We start from the raw sequence: 14,056 nt of genomic DNA, 5'->3' as shown, positions 1-14,056 counted from the left end.
TTTTTTGGCTGTTGACCTCTATAAATAGGGCTTTTAAAGTGCTGTCTGTTGGTCAATTGAAATAAATGTAATTCTAGAAAATATGGTCAAAACCGTCGGTGTACTGCCCCCTACAGGTTGAAATGAGGTATTCCAGTTGAATTTTGTGATTTGCCAAACCATTTAAGTCCCACGTCATGATCTGCTGCTCCAGTAATGATAACAGTCCTGTTCCCCAGCCCGACCCCTCTGACTGGATTTTTAAATTCCGGCTATGGGTGTAGTCAACCTCCAACTTCCCTGTTTGGTTACCCTTTAATGCGACAGCCACATTCAGGGCTCGGAGGGAGGCGGGGGTCACACGTTCAACTCCTAGAGGGATAAAGCTGCAAGCTCAACCTTTAAATAAAGAAATTTCATTATTTTGGAAAAAAGTGCAAACAAATTAAGAAAAAAAGGAAGACACAAGAGGAAGTTTTCTGAAAGTAGCAATTTTTTTTTTCTTTTTTTTTCACTTTTGTGGAGATACAATTATTTACATGTAACCAGGAATAATGTTCTTAAAACAGGTACAAACATTTTTCTCTTCCTACATTTTTTTTTCAAATTTTATTTCATTTTTTCATCAAACTCAGGACTTTTTTGTAGAAAATATCAGCTTCAAGAAAAGAGGGGGGAGAAGGAGGGGAACAAAGCAGTCGGAATATTTTATACGTCCATAAACTGCTATGTACAAGAGTATTTACATTCTAAAACTCAGTTTAGTTTTCCAAAGCAAACATCAGTAAACAAAGTTGTAATCGTGTTCGCCGCAGCTCTACAAACCAGATGCAAGCGATGTTTATACAGGTATGGCTGTCGGGTTCAGACACGTACGAGCAGTCGTCGGTGGAGGCTCCGTAGAGGTTGGCGTGCATAATCACGGGTAAATGACGTGGCGGCAGAATAAATAAATGAGTGTGGAGAAAAGCTGCACCATAAAATCAATTTAAAATGTAGCTAAAGTTTTTTTTTAAGCTAAAGCTATTACTTTTCAAAATACATATTTTCTGTTCAGCATCAACCTATTTAATGACATCATTATACTGACGGATTCTCACTGGGTAAAGACGATGCATTTACACAAACAGAAGGTAAAAGCATTAAATTAAATATATAATTTTTTAAAATTTCAGTAAAAATGAAGCAGAACCACTACGTTAGTTCATCAGGTGAGTTCAGCTTAAAATCCGTACAACAATTCCACACTGTTCAATGAGATTTAAATGATCTAAAACTAAAAAAATGCGACCACACTGAAACATTGGCAAACATGGCGTTTTTGTTGTGGGGGAAAAAGGTTTTGAAGGGCCGTCTTTCAGTCAAAAGCAGGGGAAAAAAAAAGAAACCAGCATGATGAAAGCAAGAGCTTAAAAATGTTCTCAAACATTCAGTTTACCCGCGGAAAAAAAAGGAGTTCGATTGAAATGAATGTTTGCATTCAGAAATCCTTCCATTTTCTGTTTCCATGCAGACGTCATTCTAACATCCATGAAAATGATTGAGTTTTCTCCTGATCAATGATTTCACCCTTGGCTTGAATGTGGATAAGCAGAAATTAAAATGTAATGATCCATGAAATCTGATTCGGGTCTTCACGCTCCTGCTATGCAACCAGAAATCAAGACCTGACAGCGAGCGGCAGTCTGCTCTTGGGAGGACCGCTTTTGTCGAAACCTTTTCCGGGCCGTCCGTGGAAAAAGGTCTGCTTTGATTTCATCCCGTGTGACGTTGCATGGATTATGGAGATGCCGGCTGGATTATTAGGTCTCCCAGTCCGAGTGTGGGTTGGTGACGGAGAGAAGACGACGTGTCTGTCAGCTTTAGCAGGACTTTGGTTCAGGCTGTGCTCCAGAAAGATTGGAACTTCTGCATTTGCGATGTATGCGTCTATTTGTGAGATTTTTTTTGTTTGTTTTGAAGGAGTGGCGCTCAACTGCCCCCCCTTCTCCTATTGGGTAGTACGGAGGGGGCGGGGCAGTATCCTGATACCCTTCGAATGTGCAGAGTTCGAGTTTGCCGGGTGTTAACAGTGCTCCAGGTAGTCAATGACCCGTGAGATGGACTTCTGTCCCGTGGTCCCCATAGAACACTGATTCAAGACAGGAAACACAAGAAAAATAAATAAATAAAAAAAAATCACAAAAGTGGAAGATTTTCAATGATGTTTGGAGTTTCCGAAACAGATGGTTACAGTCGTCGGTTCTGACAAGGCGAGTTACTATCAAAGCAGCAGCTGTGACTGAAACCGCTCAATTCATGCAGATCTTTGCTTTATCACAGAACTGCAGTTTTTCTGATCCCTGCTCGAAATACACTGCAGAGACCTGATAAAATAACACTTTAGAAATTATTGATCACACTTTACAGCATAAAGCCACTGAAGGACTGTACGAGGGATTTTAAAGAAGCTACAACCCCACTGGGAAACATTTTAGATTAACAAATATCTGTAAGCTTTTCCTCCGTGACCGTTTCTTTTCTCCCTTTTTTTAATAGCCAAGAGATATTTAGTTCCCCTGTGCTTTCATGGATGGAAGGACAATAAATGAAATTGTTTCTTTCTTTGCATAAAGGAGCCGTTTGTAATTAAATGGAAATGTGGCGTCATAAAGAATCGCTCAGGCTCTAAAATGTTTGATTCAAGTTAATCCATTTCACAAAAAAAAACTCTCTTTCATGCAGTGTTGTCTACTTGATGGGATTTCTCTGTCCAGAACCACATAATCAATCTTTGAAGGTTTTCACACAAAAGTCGGTGTTAGCACTTAAAAAGATGGCTAATCTTTTAGAAAGAAAAATCAATTGGATTTCTTGGTATTATATCATTTTGACACTTTGCGAGTTTCTGCAATTAGTCTCAGTGTCCAGATCGTTTATCAGCGTTGAAAGCGCAGGTTTGATCCCGCCATTCATACTCACAGTGAGGTTCATGAAACTCAAGAACTTCTTCAGCATTTCCGTCATGATGGAGAAATCCCCTTTTGGCAGATGCTCTCTCACAGTAGTCACGTTTACCTGAGGGGCAGCAGAGAGCCGGATGAATACAAAGATGCGCACACACATAAAGAAAATATGTAATGTAATGATATTGTCTTCTCCTCACCTGGCTGCCCTGGCAGAGGCAGCCCAGCAGCAGAGCAGTGTAGGAGGCAACGATGCTGTCTTCCATATGCTTCCCTGCATGCTGCAAAGCTGAATAAAAACACAAAAAATGTATAAAACAATGTGCACCTATAGAAGAGTTAAAAAAAACTAACTTTGGCACACAATCAGACATAAAATGACACAAAAGATCCAAAAATTAGCAAAAAAGTTAGTTAAATAGAAAGGTTTTTGTAGTTCACCCTTTGAAAGCCTGTATATTTTCGCACAAACACATTAAATATTCATTTGAACATCTCTGAGTGGGCCAAGTGATTTAACTTGACATTAAAAACATGTTTAAGTGTATTTAAAACCTTCTATAAAATGTAATTTCTGCCTATGTTTGAGTTCAGACACTTCACACTTAAGACACATTTAAGGGACTTGTAGATGACACAATAGTGTCTAAATGATGCAATTTCATTAAATATTGCACTTTGACCTCCATTAAAAAAAATTGTTTTTTTTTTTTAAATCTTTAGTTTGATTTTAATTAATTCACTTCCTTTTCTAGATTTTTTTCAAAATAAGATTTATATATGAAAATTATTTTAAGAAAGAGCTAATTATTTTATGAGGGTGTCCTAATTACTTCACATGACTGTAACTGTACAAACTTAAGTTAAAAGAGGAAAGAAATTGTACGAATTTTAATAACGGATGTCGCGATCTGATCACGTGATCAGACACAAATCTTATTTTGATCAGTGTTCTATATTTATTTCAAATAAATGCCCAAAGTCTGAACTCTATTTTGCTGTAAACCACAGTAAAATACAATAGTTTGAGCAGGAGGCACACAAAAACTGTTCGGTAAAGTTAGCCGGACATTCACAGCTTAGGACTTCCTGGTAGTGATGGTCGGCGGCTCACATGTCGAGCTCATAGAATGAAACCCCGTGTTGGTGCGCTTGTCTCTTTGGGAGAAGTCACATGTCGTTGTGTCACAGACGCAACAAACTGTGTTTTTAAGGACGTGCATTACCCAACAGAGTTGCCAGATTGGGTGTTTTTATCCACCCAATTGGGCAGTTTTGATTTTGCCGTCAATTTGGCGTGAATTTGGCAGGGTTTAGCTAGTTTTATTATGAGTCTGAACGATATTTTGGCTTGAAAATATTTTATTATGAAAGATGACTGGATCCGCCCAACTATATTTCTGTCACTTGGGTTCTAAATCAGTCCAGCGGCTTAGTTTAACGGATGCGCGGCCAGCTTCAAGCTGATGGCTGATTCTTGCACTCACACAGTCTGTTTTCTCCGCCCACCTGTGAGTGACATTTTATTTTTGTGAATTTTTCCTAAAGGTGTTGAATTGGCTTTTTTAATTAGGGTTGTGGAATTATTTATTAATAGTTTTGATAGTATTTTTTTTATGGGATTTAAACTGAGAAACACATTTGACAAGGTATTGTCTACAAAGTGCAAGCGTGGGAAAAAGTAAAAAAAAAAAAAAAATCACAATCCCCCAAAAACAACCAAAACTAATAAATATTTACACTGATATGAGCTAGTCATGTGTACTCATTATATTTATACTACTACAATTTTGAGGAAAAAAAGGTTTTTCATTTTTATCTTATACATAAATAAAAATGTTTCATAACTTACGATGAAAAAGCTACAGTCAAACTTTCTCACTTAGCTAACAATCTCATGTTTTTAATGACTAATAGTTAACTATTATTTCTGGTTGCTCCACTTTTGCTTGATTACTAAGGCTACTTCACAGAAGTCCTGCTTAAGTTCTAAATGATAAAAGAAAATGTATAAAATAAAATAAAAAGATTTTTTTTTATTACATTTGTTCATTCTGTAATGTGTTACAAAAACATCATAGTGGCAGCCAAAAGAATCGGATCCACATATTCCTAATTTCTATGCATTCCTCTGAATTAATGACCAGCTAAAACATCTCATGATCTACCGAGTCATCAGTTATTCATGGGTTTGACCCGAGTCTGACACACTCCAGCACAGCCATCAGAACTTCCACTGATGCAGCAACTTTTAAAAAGAACAGCGAACAGTAAAAAGAACAGATGTTCTGTATTCAACGACAGAAGAAGTTCTAAGTATAACCACTACAAAGAGAGCTGATACTGGGGGTGGGATGAAAACACCAGACTTTTACAGCCATGTCGTGAAAGTTCTTATATCACTGGCTGCTCATCAGTATTCACTGACTTAAGTGTGAAAGAACCAATTAACCTTTTAAAGTTCAAGATGTGCTTGTAGTAGTTGCCATGGCATCACACCATTGAGCTTATACAGCTGTAATTATAAGACGACAGATCTCTCCTGTCAGGCTGGACCGATCCCAGGACTCTAAATTGTGTCTAACAAAATCCAAGAAAAAAAAAGAAGAAAAAAAGAGGGGGTTTTACAAGGACAGTAACAACACGTATAAATGTCCACCTTTATTTAGGTCCAGCTCTTCATCTTCCTCCTCTTTCTTCTCCGTCTGGCTGTTGTTCGTTTCAGACGCCACCCACTGGATCTCCCCCGACGTCTCCTGCCACTCGCCGCTTTGGTCCAGCGCCGGTTTGGGCGCTTCGCTGATGAGATCGTCAGTCTTTGCCTCAGCCAGGATGGCAGCGCGCTCCCTCTCCAGGAAGAGCTGGGGTTTGGTGAGAAAAAAAAAGAAATAAAAAACACAGCAGCAGCTTCCTCAGAGCATGAAACCGAAGAGTAGCCAGCATTTCAGGGCCGCGCTTTCAATAATTCATAGGAGAATGAAAGAACAGCAGATAAGCAGAAGGGAAAACATGGCGAGGGTGGATGAAAACAAATGTTGATGCAATTTGAAAGTAGTAATATAGTATAGGGAGGTCACTTTATTGCGTTAATCACAATTAATTAATTATTGACATTCTGGAGCATTATATTTATCCTCCTCTTCCGTTTCATGTCTTCCTTTGTAGATTCTCTCTATTTCTTTTCCGCTTCATCTCAGTCTTTAAAATGATCAAATTCCCCCAAACAGGTTAAAGGAAACGATAAAATCAGCCGCCTTTTCAGCTTTATTTACATCTTTTTCTGCACCACGATGTCACAAACTTCAATAAAATACCTAAAAATGAGGCTTTTCACAGCAAGTATTAGGTTAAAAATCACTGCAATTAAATCGATTAATTAGGTTAATTATTTACAGGTTGCAATTAATTAATTGCACAAAAAATTATAACACAGCACCAATAGAGTAGTAGTAGTAGGTAGTGCTGGGTTGATAAAATCAATTAATTAATCGATCTAAACATACTTTGCTGACTAGATGAACATCTTTATAAACTCACGGGAATGAATTTTCCAAACTCTTTTAAGGAAAAATATATTTTTAAAGTAACCATTTGTGGTCTAAAACAGTTTTTTTGTTCATTCTTTGCTTAATCTTCTGGAATAAGATGTAATCCTATAGAGCGATCACCACCTAGTGGCCAAACTGAAACGCTCTCCAGAAGAGTCAGAACAATGTTTACAATGATCTGAACATTTTTGTTAGAACTTCTCCTTTAGAGAATCTATGTAACGCTGTATGATATTAACAATCTCATTAATTCACAGATACATTTTTCTGTATGTGAACTGTATCAGATTCATATAAATATATTCGAAGCATATAGTAGATTATTGATGATTTTCTAAACAAATGTGAATAAATGTGTTAACTCAAAATTGAAGTGAATTTAGAGGATTGAAAGAATCTAAAAAAAAAATCTGAATCTAATCGATCCAGGCTCTTGTGAATCGAATCAAATACTTTCTGGAAATTATTATTGATATCCAGCCTTAATAGTGGTTATAACAAAATGAAAAAAAATGAACGGCTGCATGTAAAATATGAATCCTTTCTGGCAGCGTTCGTACCTGCACCAGGGCAGCCAAAGCTCCGGAGGGTTTCGGCTTGTCTGCCGCGTCTCCCTGAGTGTCGGCTGACTGTGCTGCCGCCTCCGATTGTGCTGAGTCAGAAGGCGCCATCAGGCTGTCTTCCAAGCAGGCGTCGTCGATGCTGTACTCCATGTCCACCAGACAGTGCCGGTTTCTGGAGCTGTACTCCACCAGGTTGATCAGGAGACCCAATCCCTGATTCACAAAAGATAAATACTCAGAAAATGAAAAATACTAGAGGGTTAACAACAGGAATAGGGGAGTACTTACCAGTACTCGCACATCGAAGCGCTGCTCCTGTGGGATGTAGCGTGGAACTCGAAGAACACAATTCAGAGCAGTTGTTATTAACTGATCCTGCTCACCAGTCTTGGTGCTTCCCCATTCTACAGACAGAAAATAACATGTCAATATACGTTCTACTTTAAATGTAAAAACATTCATAAATCCTAATGGAATGCTAAGGAGCTGCGAGTACCGTTGTCGTGGGTCAGATTGAGCAGCACCCCGATGATGGCCCTCATGCAGTCCTCCATCGCTTTGCCCACGTTGCTGCAGCTGCCGTGGGGCGACGCGTCACCCGAGGACGGCGCGGCGCTGTTATTTATCGTCCGGCTGTACCGCTGGATCGTATCCTCGCAGCATCTCAGAGCTCTGACCACAACATCATAAATAAAAGTGGATCGCAGAAATAGAAAACATAATAAAGTCAGAGATGTAATAGATAAACCAAAATGAAGAAGGAAAACGATTGCTAAGATTAGTGTTATCTGTCTGCTACTGTGTGTTTACGAATAGATTAAATCAACCCTTTGCTTGCAATATTGGCAGACGGGAATCATGCTTTTTTTCCAGCATATAACAAGGTTTGTATTAGCATAGAGAGTTATGGTGTATTCATAGGACTAACCTGGCAGAGGAGATAATGAGCTGAGAGTCTTTGTAGGCGATTAGGTAACCCTGGTTTTCAGGGTTCTGCACAGTCACCTTTTGGCAAAAATAAAAAGATAAGTGAAAGAGATCTCACAATGAAAGTTTAAAAGACAAGAATAAAAGAAACTGAAAGTGAAAAGAGATTTCCGTTTGACCCAGACATTTGGTTAATGATGAAAATCTGTTTCAACCAAGCCTGCCAAAAACTGACAGCCAATTTCAAAGAGCTGAATGCGACTCCGTCTCTTTAGTGCCGCTCTCGTCAAACTTTTAAGGACAGCAGGCAGCTCTGCATTGTCCCACTTACACTTTCGAGCACTCTCAGACACCTTTCAGCTCCCCATAAAGACCCGACGAGCTTCTCTTTGTCGTCCTCTTGGCTCAGGTTCTCTGCACACTCTTTTACTGCAGCAACCAACACAAAAATAAGCACAAAGTTAGAATGAAACAAATGCAAATGGCCACAGAAAGTAAAATTCACATGAAACACACAAACCCTTATCGACGATGTGGTCCAAGCCGCCCAGCAGCCTCAACTCCTCTTTAAACCAATCTCCAGCTCTCTTAGAGGTCAGAGAAAGCAGAGCTTCCATGGCAAGATGGCCCGTCTAACCAGGACAAAAATGTATTAGAAATCTAAAATAATAAAAAAAATCTGACCATATTTACTAGATACATTTATTTGTATTTCAAACTGAAATTCATGGATTTCACTTCTACACAACTGAAAACATAGAAACAACAGTAAAACAAGTAAAAGTCTTTAATGCACCAAAACATTATGTCAATCGAATGACATGGGTAGATCACAGGTCATCTCAGATAAATAAACAAAAAAAAAAATATTAAAGCAAAATGGCGTCAGCCAATAATCCTCCTCACAGTGAAGGACGTTGGAACAGCCAATCAAACATCCTCAGACATACGTCACCGCCCACATGTGTTTAAGTACACTGAGCACGCATTCTTTCCACCACCGGAGCGAGTGCCATTGTCAGCCTCGCTCGAAATCATAAATAGCTATAAAAATATTATTAATACACATGTCAACACTATCTCCTCAAAAAGATGTGTGTCCTCTTACTGTGTCATTTTTGAGTTATTAGTGCATAAACAGTATTTTTATAAGTAGATTATAATAGAAGTTGTCAACTTCAAAGGTAAATGAAGTAACTTTGGTACAAACTTCTTGTTCTACACATCCTTAACTGTCACCCTCAAGGAGATTTCTGTACTTTTATAGACTAGTTTTTGAATTATCAGTACACAAACATAGCGCTTCAGATCACTAAAGTGATTTTGGTGCAGACACAGACACACACAAATGCTTGTCGTCTCAAAAGTAGCTCACATGCTAATAATTGTGAGCATCCTTGCATTACATTTATTGGAAGTTAAGGACCCACTCCAACAAAAATCTTTTTTTCCAGTGTTTTTAACATGTTCTTGTAGCATTTTTCTCATAATAGAGGACCTATATGAATTGGGATCCTGACTCAAAACTGTAGGACTGGATTGATCCTATGTTGCTCGTTATTTTTGCACCGTTAATGTTAGCTTGAAGCTATAAGCTTGTGCACGAGTGTGCAAACAGAGCTCTCAGCGATGGAGAGGGGGCATGTTGCTCTGCACTAACAGTCCCGCCCACGACCCAGAATTGTATTTCTAATGAGCTATTGTCACTGTGCATAAATATGTCTTTAAAAAACGATAGACTTTTTCATTTGGGTTAAAAACTTCATAATCATAATTAAAAGATCACTAGTAGCAATTTTACAAGACATTTTTTTTATTATTATTTAAAAATCTACTTTAAAAGTGTTCCCAGTGGTCTTTTAATTTAGCCAAAATAAAAAACTTGAGTCAATTTCTATGACCTAGTTTCTGCAGGGCGGCAGGAATTCATTAGGAATTAACCTCTGAGTTGTGGGAAGCGCTTTTGTAACCCGATTCCCCTTTTTGTCACCAATAACTGAGAGCTCTCTGTTTACATGCTAACTTACAGGCTCTCAAACCCACAACCTAAAATTACGAGTGGAGCAAAAATGCTGATCTATATTGGAGATATCTAGCTGTATAGTTTTGAGCCAGATACCAGCTCAGATGAGGAAAACAATGACGTAGATGGATCTAGACGTCTGAGCGGAGCGGGGAGTTTGTGGCCCCGCCCAGTGTATTTCCTAGGTCCCAAATAAGCGCTTTTTCAAATAGAATTTTTAATCTGCACCTGATTCACAATTTGAATAAATATTTTACAGAAATGTTATGCTTAATTTAGTTCATATGTCCTTCATCATCAAAGAAATATCACAAAAACCATGTTAAAAACTAAATGTTATGGGAGAGGGTTTTTAAAAAACAAATATTTGTGCTGAATATAGTTAAAAATTTAAAAACATAGATATCCAGGTGAAGGTTGTGACAAAAAGACATCCAGATGTGAACTTCTCGTTTGTTGAATTCTGTGAGTGATTATGAAGGTCCTACCGTGATGTTCTCCAAGTCCAGATGCTTGTTGTGCACAGTCTCACACAGTCTCCTGATCTTCTCCTTGACCTTTGCCATTTCCTTCGCAGTGAGCTCGTCCTGGTGGCCCGAGAAGTCCTGGTCCAGTTCCAGGAGCTTGATCATCAGCTCCAGACAGGCTCGGTCCAGATCCATGTTCAGCCGGTCACGACTCAGAATGTACATTAGGGCGGCCGTGCAAAGTGCAAGATTCTGCAACAAGGTCAACAGATCAGGAGTTACAAAGAAAAGTGGAACATTTTTATTTTCAATTCCAAACTTTGAATATTGGTTTAAAATAACAGACTCTTAGATGTTTAAGTTGTTTTAATATATAATAATATTGGGTGCCAAAATATCGGTGCCACCATCTGTTTTGGACGATATTTGCAAAACCTTGAATTCATCAGATGGACACTAATTAAAAAAAAAAAAATCCACTGATATTTTTGACTGTTTTCAGATGCACTTTATTTTTGAAATAGATACTTGTTCTTAATAGATCCTTCCTTATGTTTACAGTCAGTTAGTAATATTTTTCACTGCTTTTATGCATATTTTTTATTTGTTAGGGATACATGTTGTTCCTAACAGATTCATGGCAATGGAAAGCTTTATTTAGAGTTACATCTAAGAGTCAGTAAATGGACTTTAAATCACACGCGTCAAAGTTATAAAGGTATTTATATCCGGCGCTCCAGATAATTTTATTTTATTGTTATTAATGGCCCGATGTTATCTTTCACTCATTTCCAACTTGTCTAATTTTGACAAAATATATTTTTACGGAGAGTAAAATATTGTAAGTTATTTAAGGTTTAAGTTGATTTATTCTGGAAAAAAATTCCTTTCTGGTTTCATTCATAGTAATGTTAAAAAGTTTTAAAATGTTACTTTAAGTGTGTTCAATAAATATTTATCCTGTTCGGCCTGCGACCTGAGGTACATTTTGCATAGCAAAGAAAACTTGTGCCTTTCTTATAAAAAAACAAAAAGCAAATCTAATCTTTGTGTTATTGTAGACACTTGATATTGGTATCGCCAATTATCGCCTATCGGCCACAGTTGCAGGGAAAATGTCGGTCACAATATCACACGAGCTCTTGTGAAATACTGAAGTAGTCCTTGTTCATCCCGTTGCTCGCTGAGCAAACCCAGGCGAGGAGCCAGCTACCAAATCCACTTGGTTTAATTAGCTGCTGCTAAATTTGGAAATCGTCTACATTATGATCATTATTGTAATGCATGGATTTGAGTTTTTTCTTTTTATTCTCTGCGCCTGGAGCAGGAAACAGGAGAACAAGGGTTTGTTCTGCACAAAGAGCAAGTGAAGCTTCTTCTGAGGTTTACTCCATATTTTTAGAGCAAGACGGAAAAAAATGTGGCTTAAAACAATGTAACCCAACCAGGATTTTTTAGCATTTAAAATAATGCATTTATTTGTTTTGTGCAACCATTGTGCAACAGTTGCTACAGACAAATGTATGTTTCTTTTTCTCAAGCACAATTATTAAAACATGGACCACAAAATGTTCTAATAATAATAAAAATAAATTATTAAAACATTTAAGTACCTAAAAGATGGCTAAAACGCTAAATGACTTAATAGAAAAGGCTTTTTCCATTAAAATTAACATATTTATTATGTCTCAGTGAATAGAAAAGTTATTGCAATACATTAGGAGCTAAAAGGAATGCAAAGACTTGATTCAAATAAAGGAATACCTGATCTCAGAACAAAAGTAAAAGAAGAAGCATCACAATGGCCATAAAAAATTCATTTCCACCTGAAAACTGCGCTCCAGTTTTGGATTTCTTTACTAAGACCTGCGACTCGTGGGAGTGGAACTAAGGTAAAAACACAAACTACATAATTCAGTGCAGTTTTGTACAGGAATGTAATATGAGATCGCAAAACTCCAAAAGGTAAGACGGAATTGAGAGCCAGCCTTTAAAAAAAACATATAAAAATAAAAAGTTGCTGCTATTTTCTAGCTGAATAAAATGTTTTTGCTGGCCTCCTTTGGGCAGCGGTTACTCAAAAATTCAAGGCTTGTATCTAAAAAATAAAAAAAAAGCTTTAAGCAATCTATTAGAAATTGACTTAGAGCTTAAAAGGATTAAAAGCAACAACCTGGAGAGCAATGATTACCAACAATAGTAAAGAACAACCGTACCCTGAAACAACTGCACTAAACCCACAATCATGATGTCAAGAATGAGGAATTATCTGAACTAAAATACTTAAACAAATGTGAATAAAAGAGTTGGACCTACTGGGTGTTGGGGAGCATCGCTGAGCATTTTGAAAACCTGTGCCACCTTTCCTCTGGCTCGCAGGTGCATCCTGAAACTCGGCATCGCACAGCGCGTGGCCAGGCTGATTATACTGCAACATAGAGGGAGGATTACGATGGAAGCATGGAAGCAACAAAAAAAATAAAATAAAAAAAGGAAAGTTATTTAAGTATCTAAAATAACGCATCGGCAGCTGCTGCTTCAAGGCGTCACAAAACCCACAAATAGCAACCGTTTAAAACACCCTCACATTACGTTCACTCAATCAATTCCAAAAGCTACTTGATTCTCGTCACCTTTAAAATCTCAGAGCAGATTCGGAGAGCTCTCCTAAATGAGCCCAAGGAGGAGGCGCCGAATGTTTCGCCGCTCTTACCTAAGGCATCTGGTGTTAAGTGGCTGACTGCTCTTCAAGCCGGTCTCCAGGTACTCAAAGTCGTCTGTGAACTCTTGATTTTCACCAAACTCAACCACGTCATTGAAGTGTTTCACGTGTTGCACTACTGTGTACAGCTGTGAAGAGGAGAGTGGGTTTAGTCAGAGTCTAACGATTAAGCAGTCCATCTGTCCAGGTAGAGGTGTCGTGTTTAGAGAAATATTTTTAAAGACCCAATACGATGAAAATCGTGTTTTCAGTCTATCTATATACTGTATAAACACAAATAAATACACAAACTAATTATGAAAAGCACTTTATTTTGGTGAATCAATTATTTTGAATTAAATGGATACATTTAGATCAGGGGTCTCAAACTCGCGGCCCGCGGGCCATCTGCGCCCCCGTCTTCATATGAAAGATTACTGTTAGTGCGGCCCGCAAGGCTGATATGAATGACAGCTGCTGTGCGCCGAGCTGAATGAACCAATCACAGTGAGGTATATGGCTCTGGAGGGCGGGACATCGGCTGTCTGTCCAGTGCCTCTGTCTATCATTCATTCCTTCCTCCAATCAGCTGGGCGGAGGAGGAGCCAGGAAGCACCAAGTGCGATTTGCAGGACAAATTCACGTGCCCCGCGCGGGGAATTTGCTGCTCGCGGCTCGTCAAAAAATGTGTTTCTGTCGCCGCGTGTCGAAGGAGCTACCAGCTCCGTCTGTGGATGTCTCTCTCAGAATGAATGAGAGACGTATATGATGTCGATAAATACGTTTTTTGACGTGCTGACTGTTCCTAACCAGAGCTCCTCAAGCTCCGAGCCACAGACCTGTAGCCCGCCCCGCGCGGCGATCCGCGGCACCCGGCTGTCAATCATGTGACCCTGAGCTTGG

The 14,056-nt window shown here is 38.6% G+C and overlaps 1 protein-coding gene across 1 annotated transcript in view; it reads right to left on the bottom strand.

Annotated features, from left to right (window-relative positions):
* Positions 1–471: 471 nt before the first annotated feature.
* wapla (WAPL cohesin release factor a) overlaps positions 472–14,056 on the bottom strand; it is a 24,429-nt gene continuing 10,844 nt past the window's right edge. The window contains exons 8-20 of the mRNA XM_024297391.2: positions 13,166–13,302; positions 12,769–12,880; positions 10,474–10,704; positions 8,483–8,594; positions 8,294–8,391; positions 7,964–8,040; positions 7,532–7,707; positions 7,324–7,439; positions 7,033–7,248; positions 5,584–5,785; positions 3,125–3,213; positions 2,941–3,036; positions 472–2,110 (exon numbers count right to left, since the gene is read on the bottom strand). Of these exons, the coding sequence (XP_024153159.1) occupies positions 2,045–2,110; positions 2,941–3,036; positions 3,125–3,213; positions 5,584–5,785; positions 7,033–7,248; positions 7,324–7,439; positions 7,532–7,707; positions 7,964–8,040; positions 8,294–8,391; positions 8,483–8,594; positions 10,474–10,704; positions 12,769–12,880; positions 13,166–13,302 (1,728 nt within the window). The 3' untranslated portion in view covers positions 472–2,044. The remainder of the gene's footprint in view (positions 2,111–2,940; positions 3,037–3,124; positions 3,214–5,583; positions 5,786–7,032; positions 7,249–7,323; positions 7,440–7,531; positions 7,708–7,963; positions 8,041–8,293; positions 8,392–8,482; positions 8,595–10,473; positions 10,705–12,768; positions 12,881–13,165; positions 13,303–14,056) is intronic.

This window comes from Oryzias melastigma, linkage group LG15, assembly GCF_002922805.2.
Source record: "Oryzias melastigma strain HK-1 linkage group LG15, ASM292280v2, whole genome shotgun sequence".
NCBI classification, from domain to species: domain Eukaryota; kingdom Metazoa; phylum Chordata; class Actinopteri; order Beloniformes; family Adrianichthyidae; genus Oryzias; species Oryzias melastigma.
This window is presented reverse-complemented; position numbering and strand designations above follow the sequence as displayed.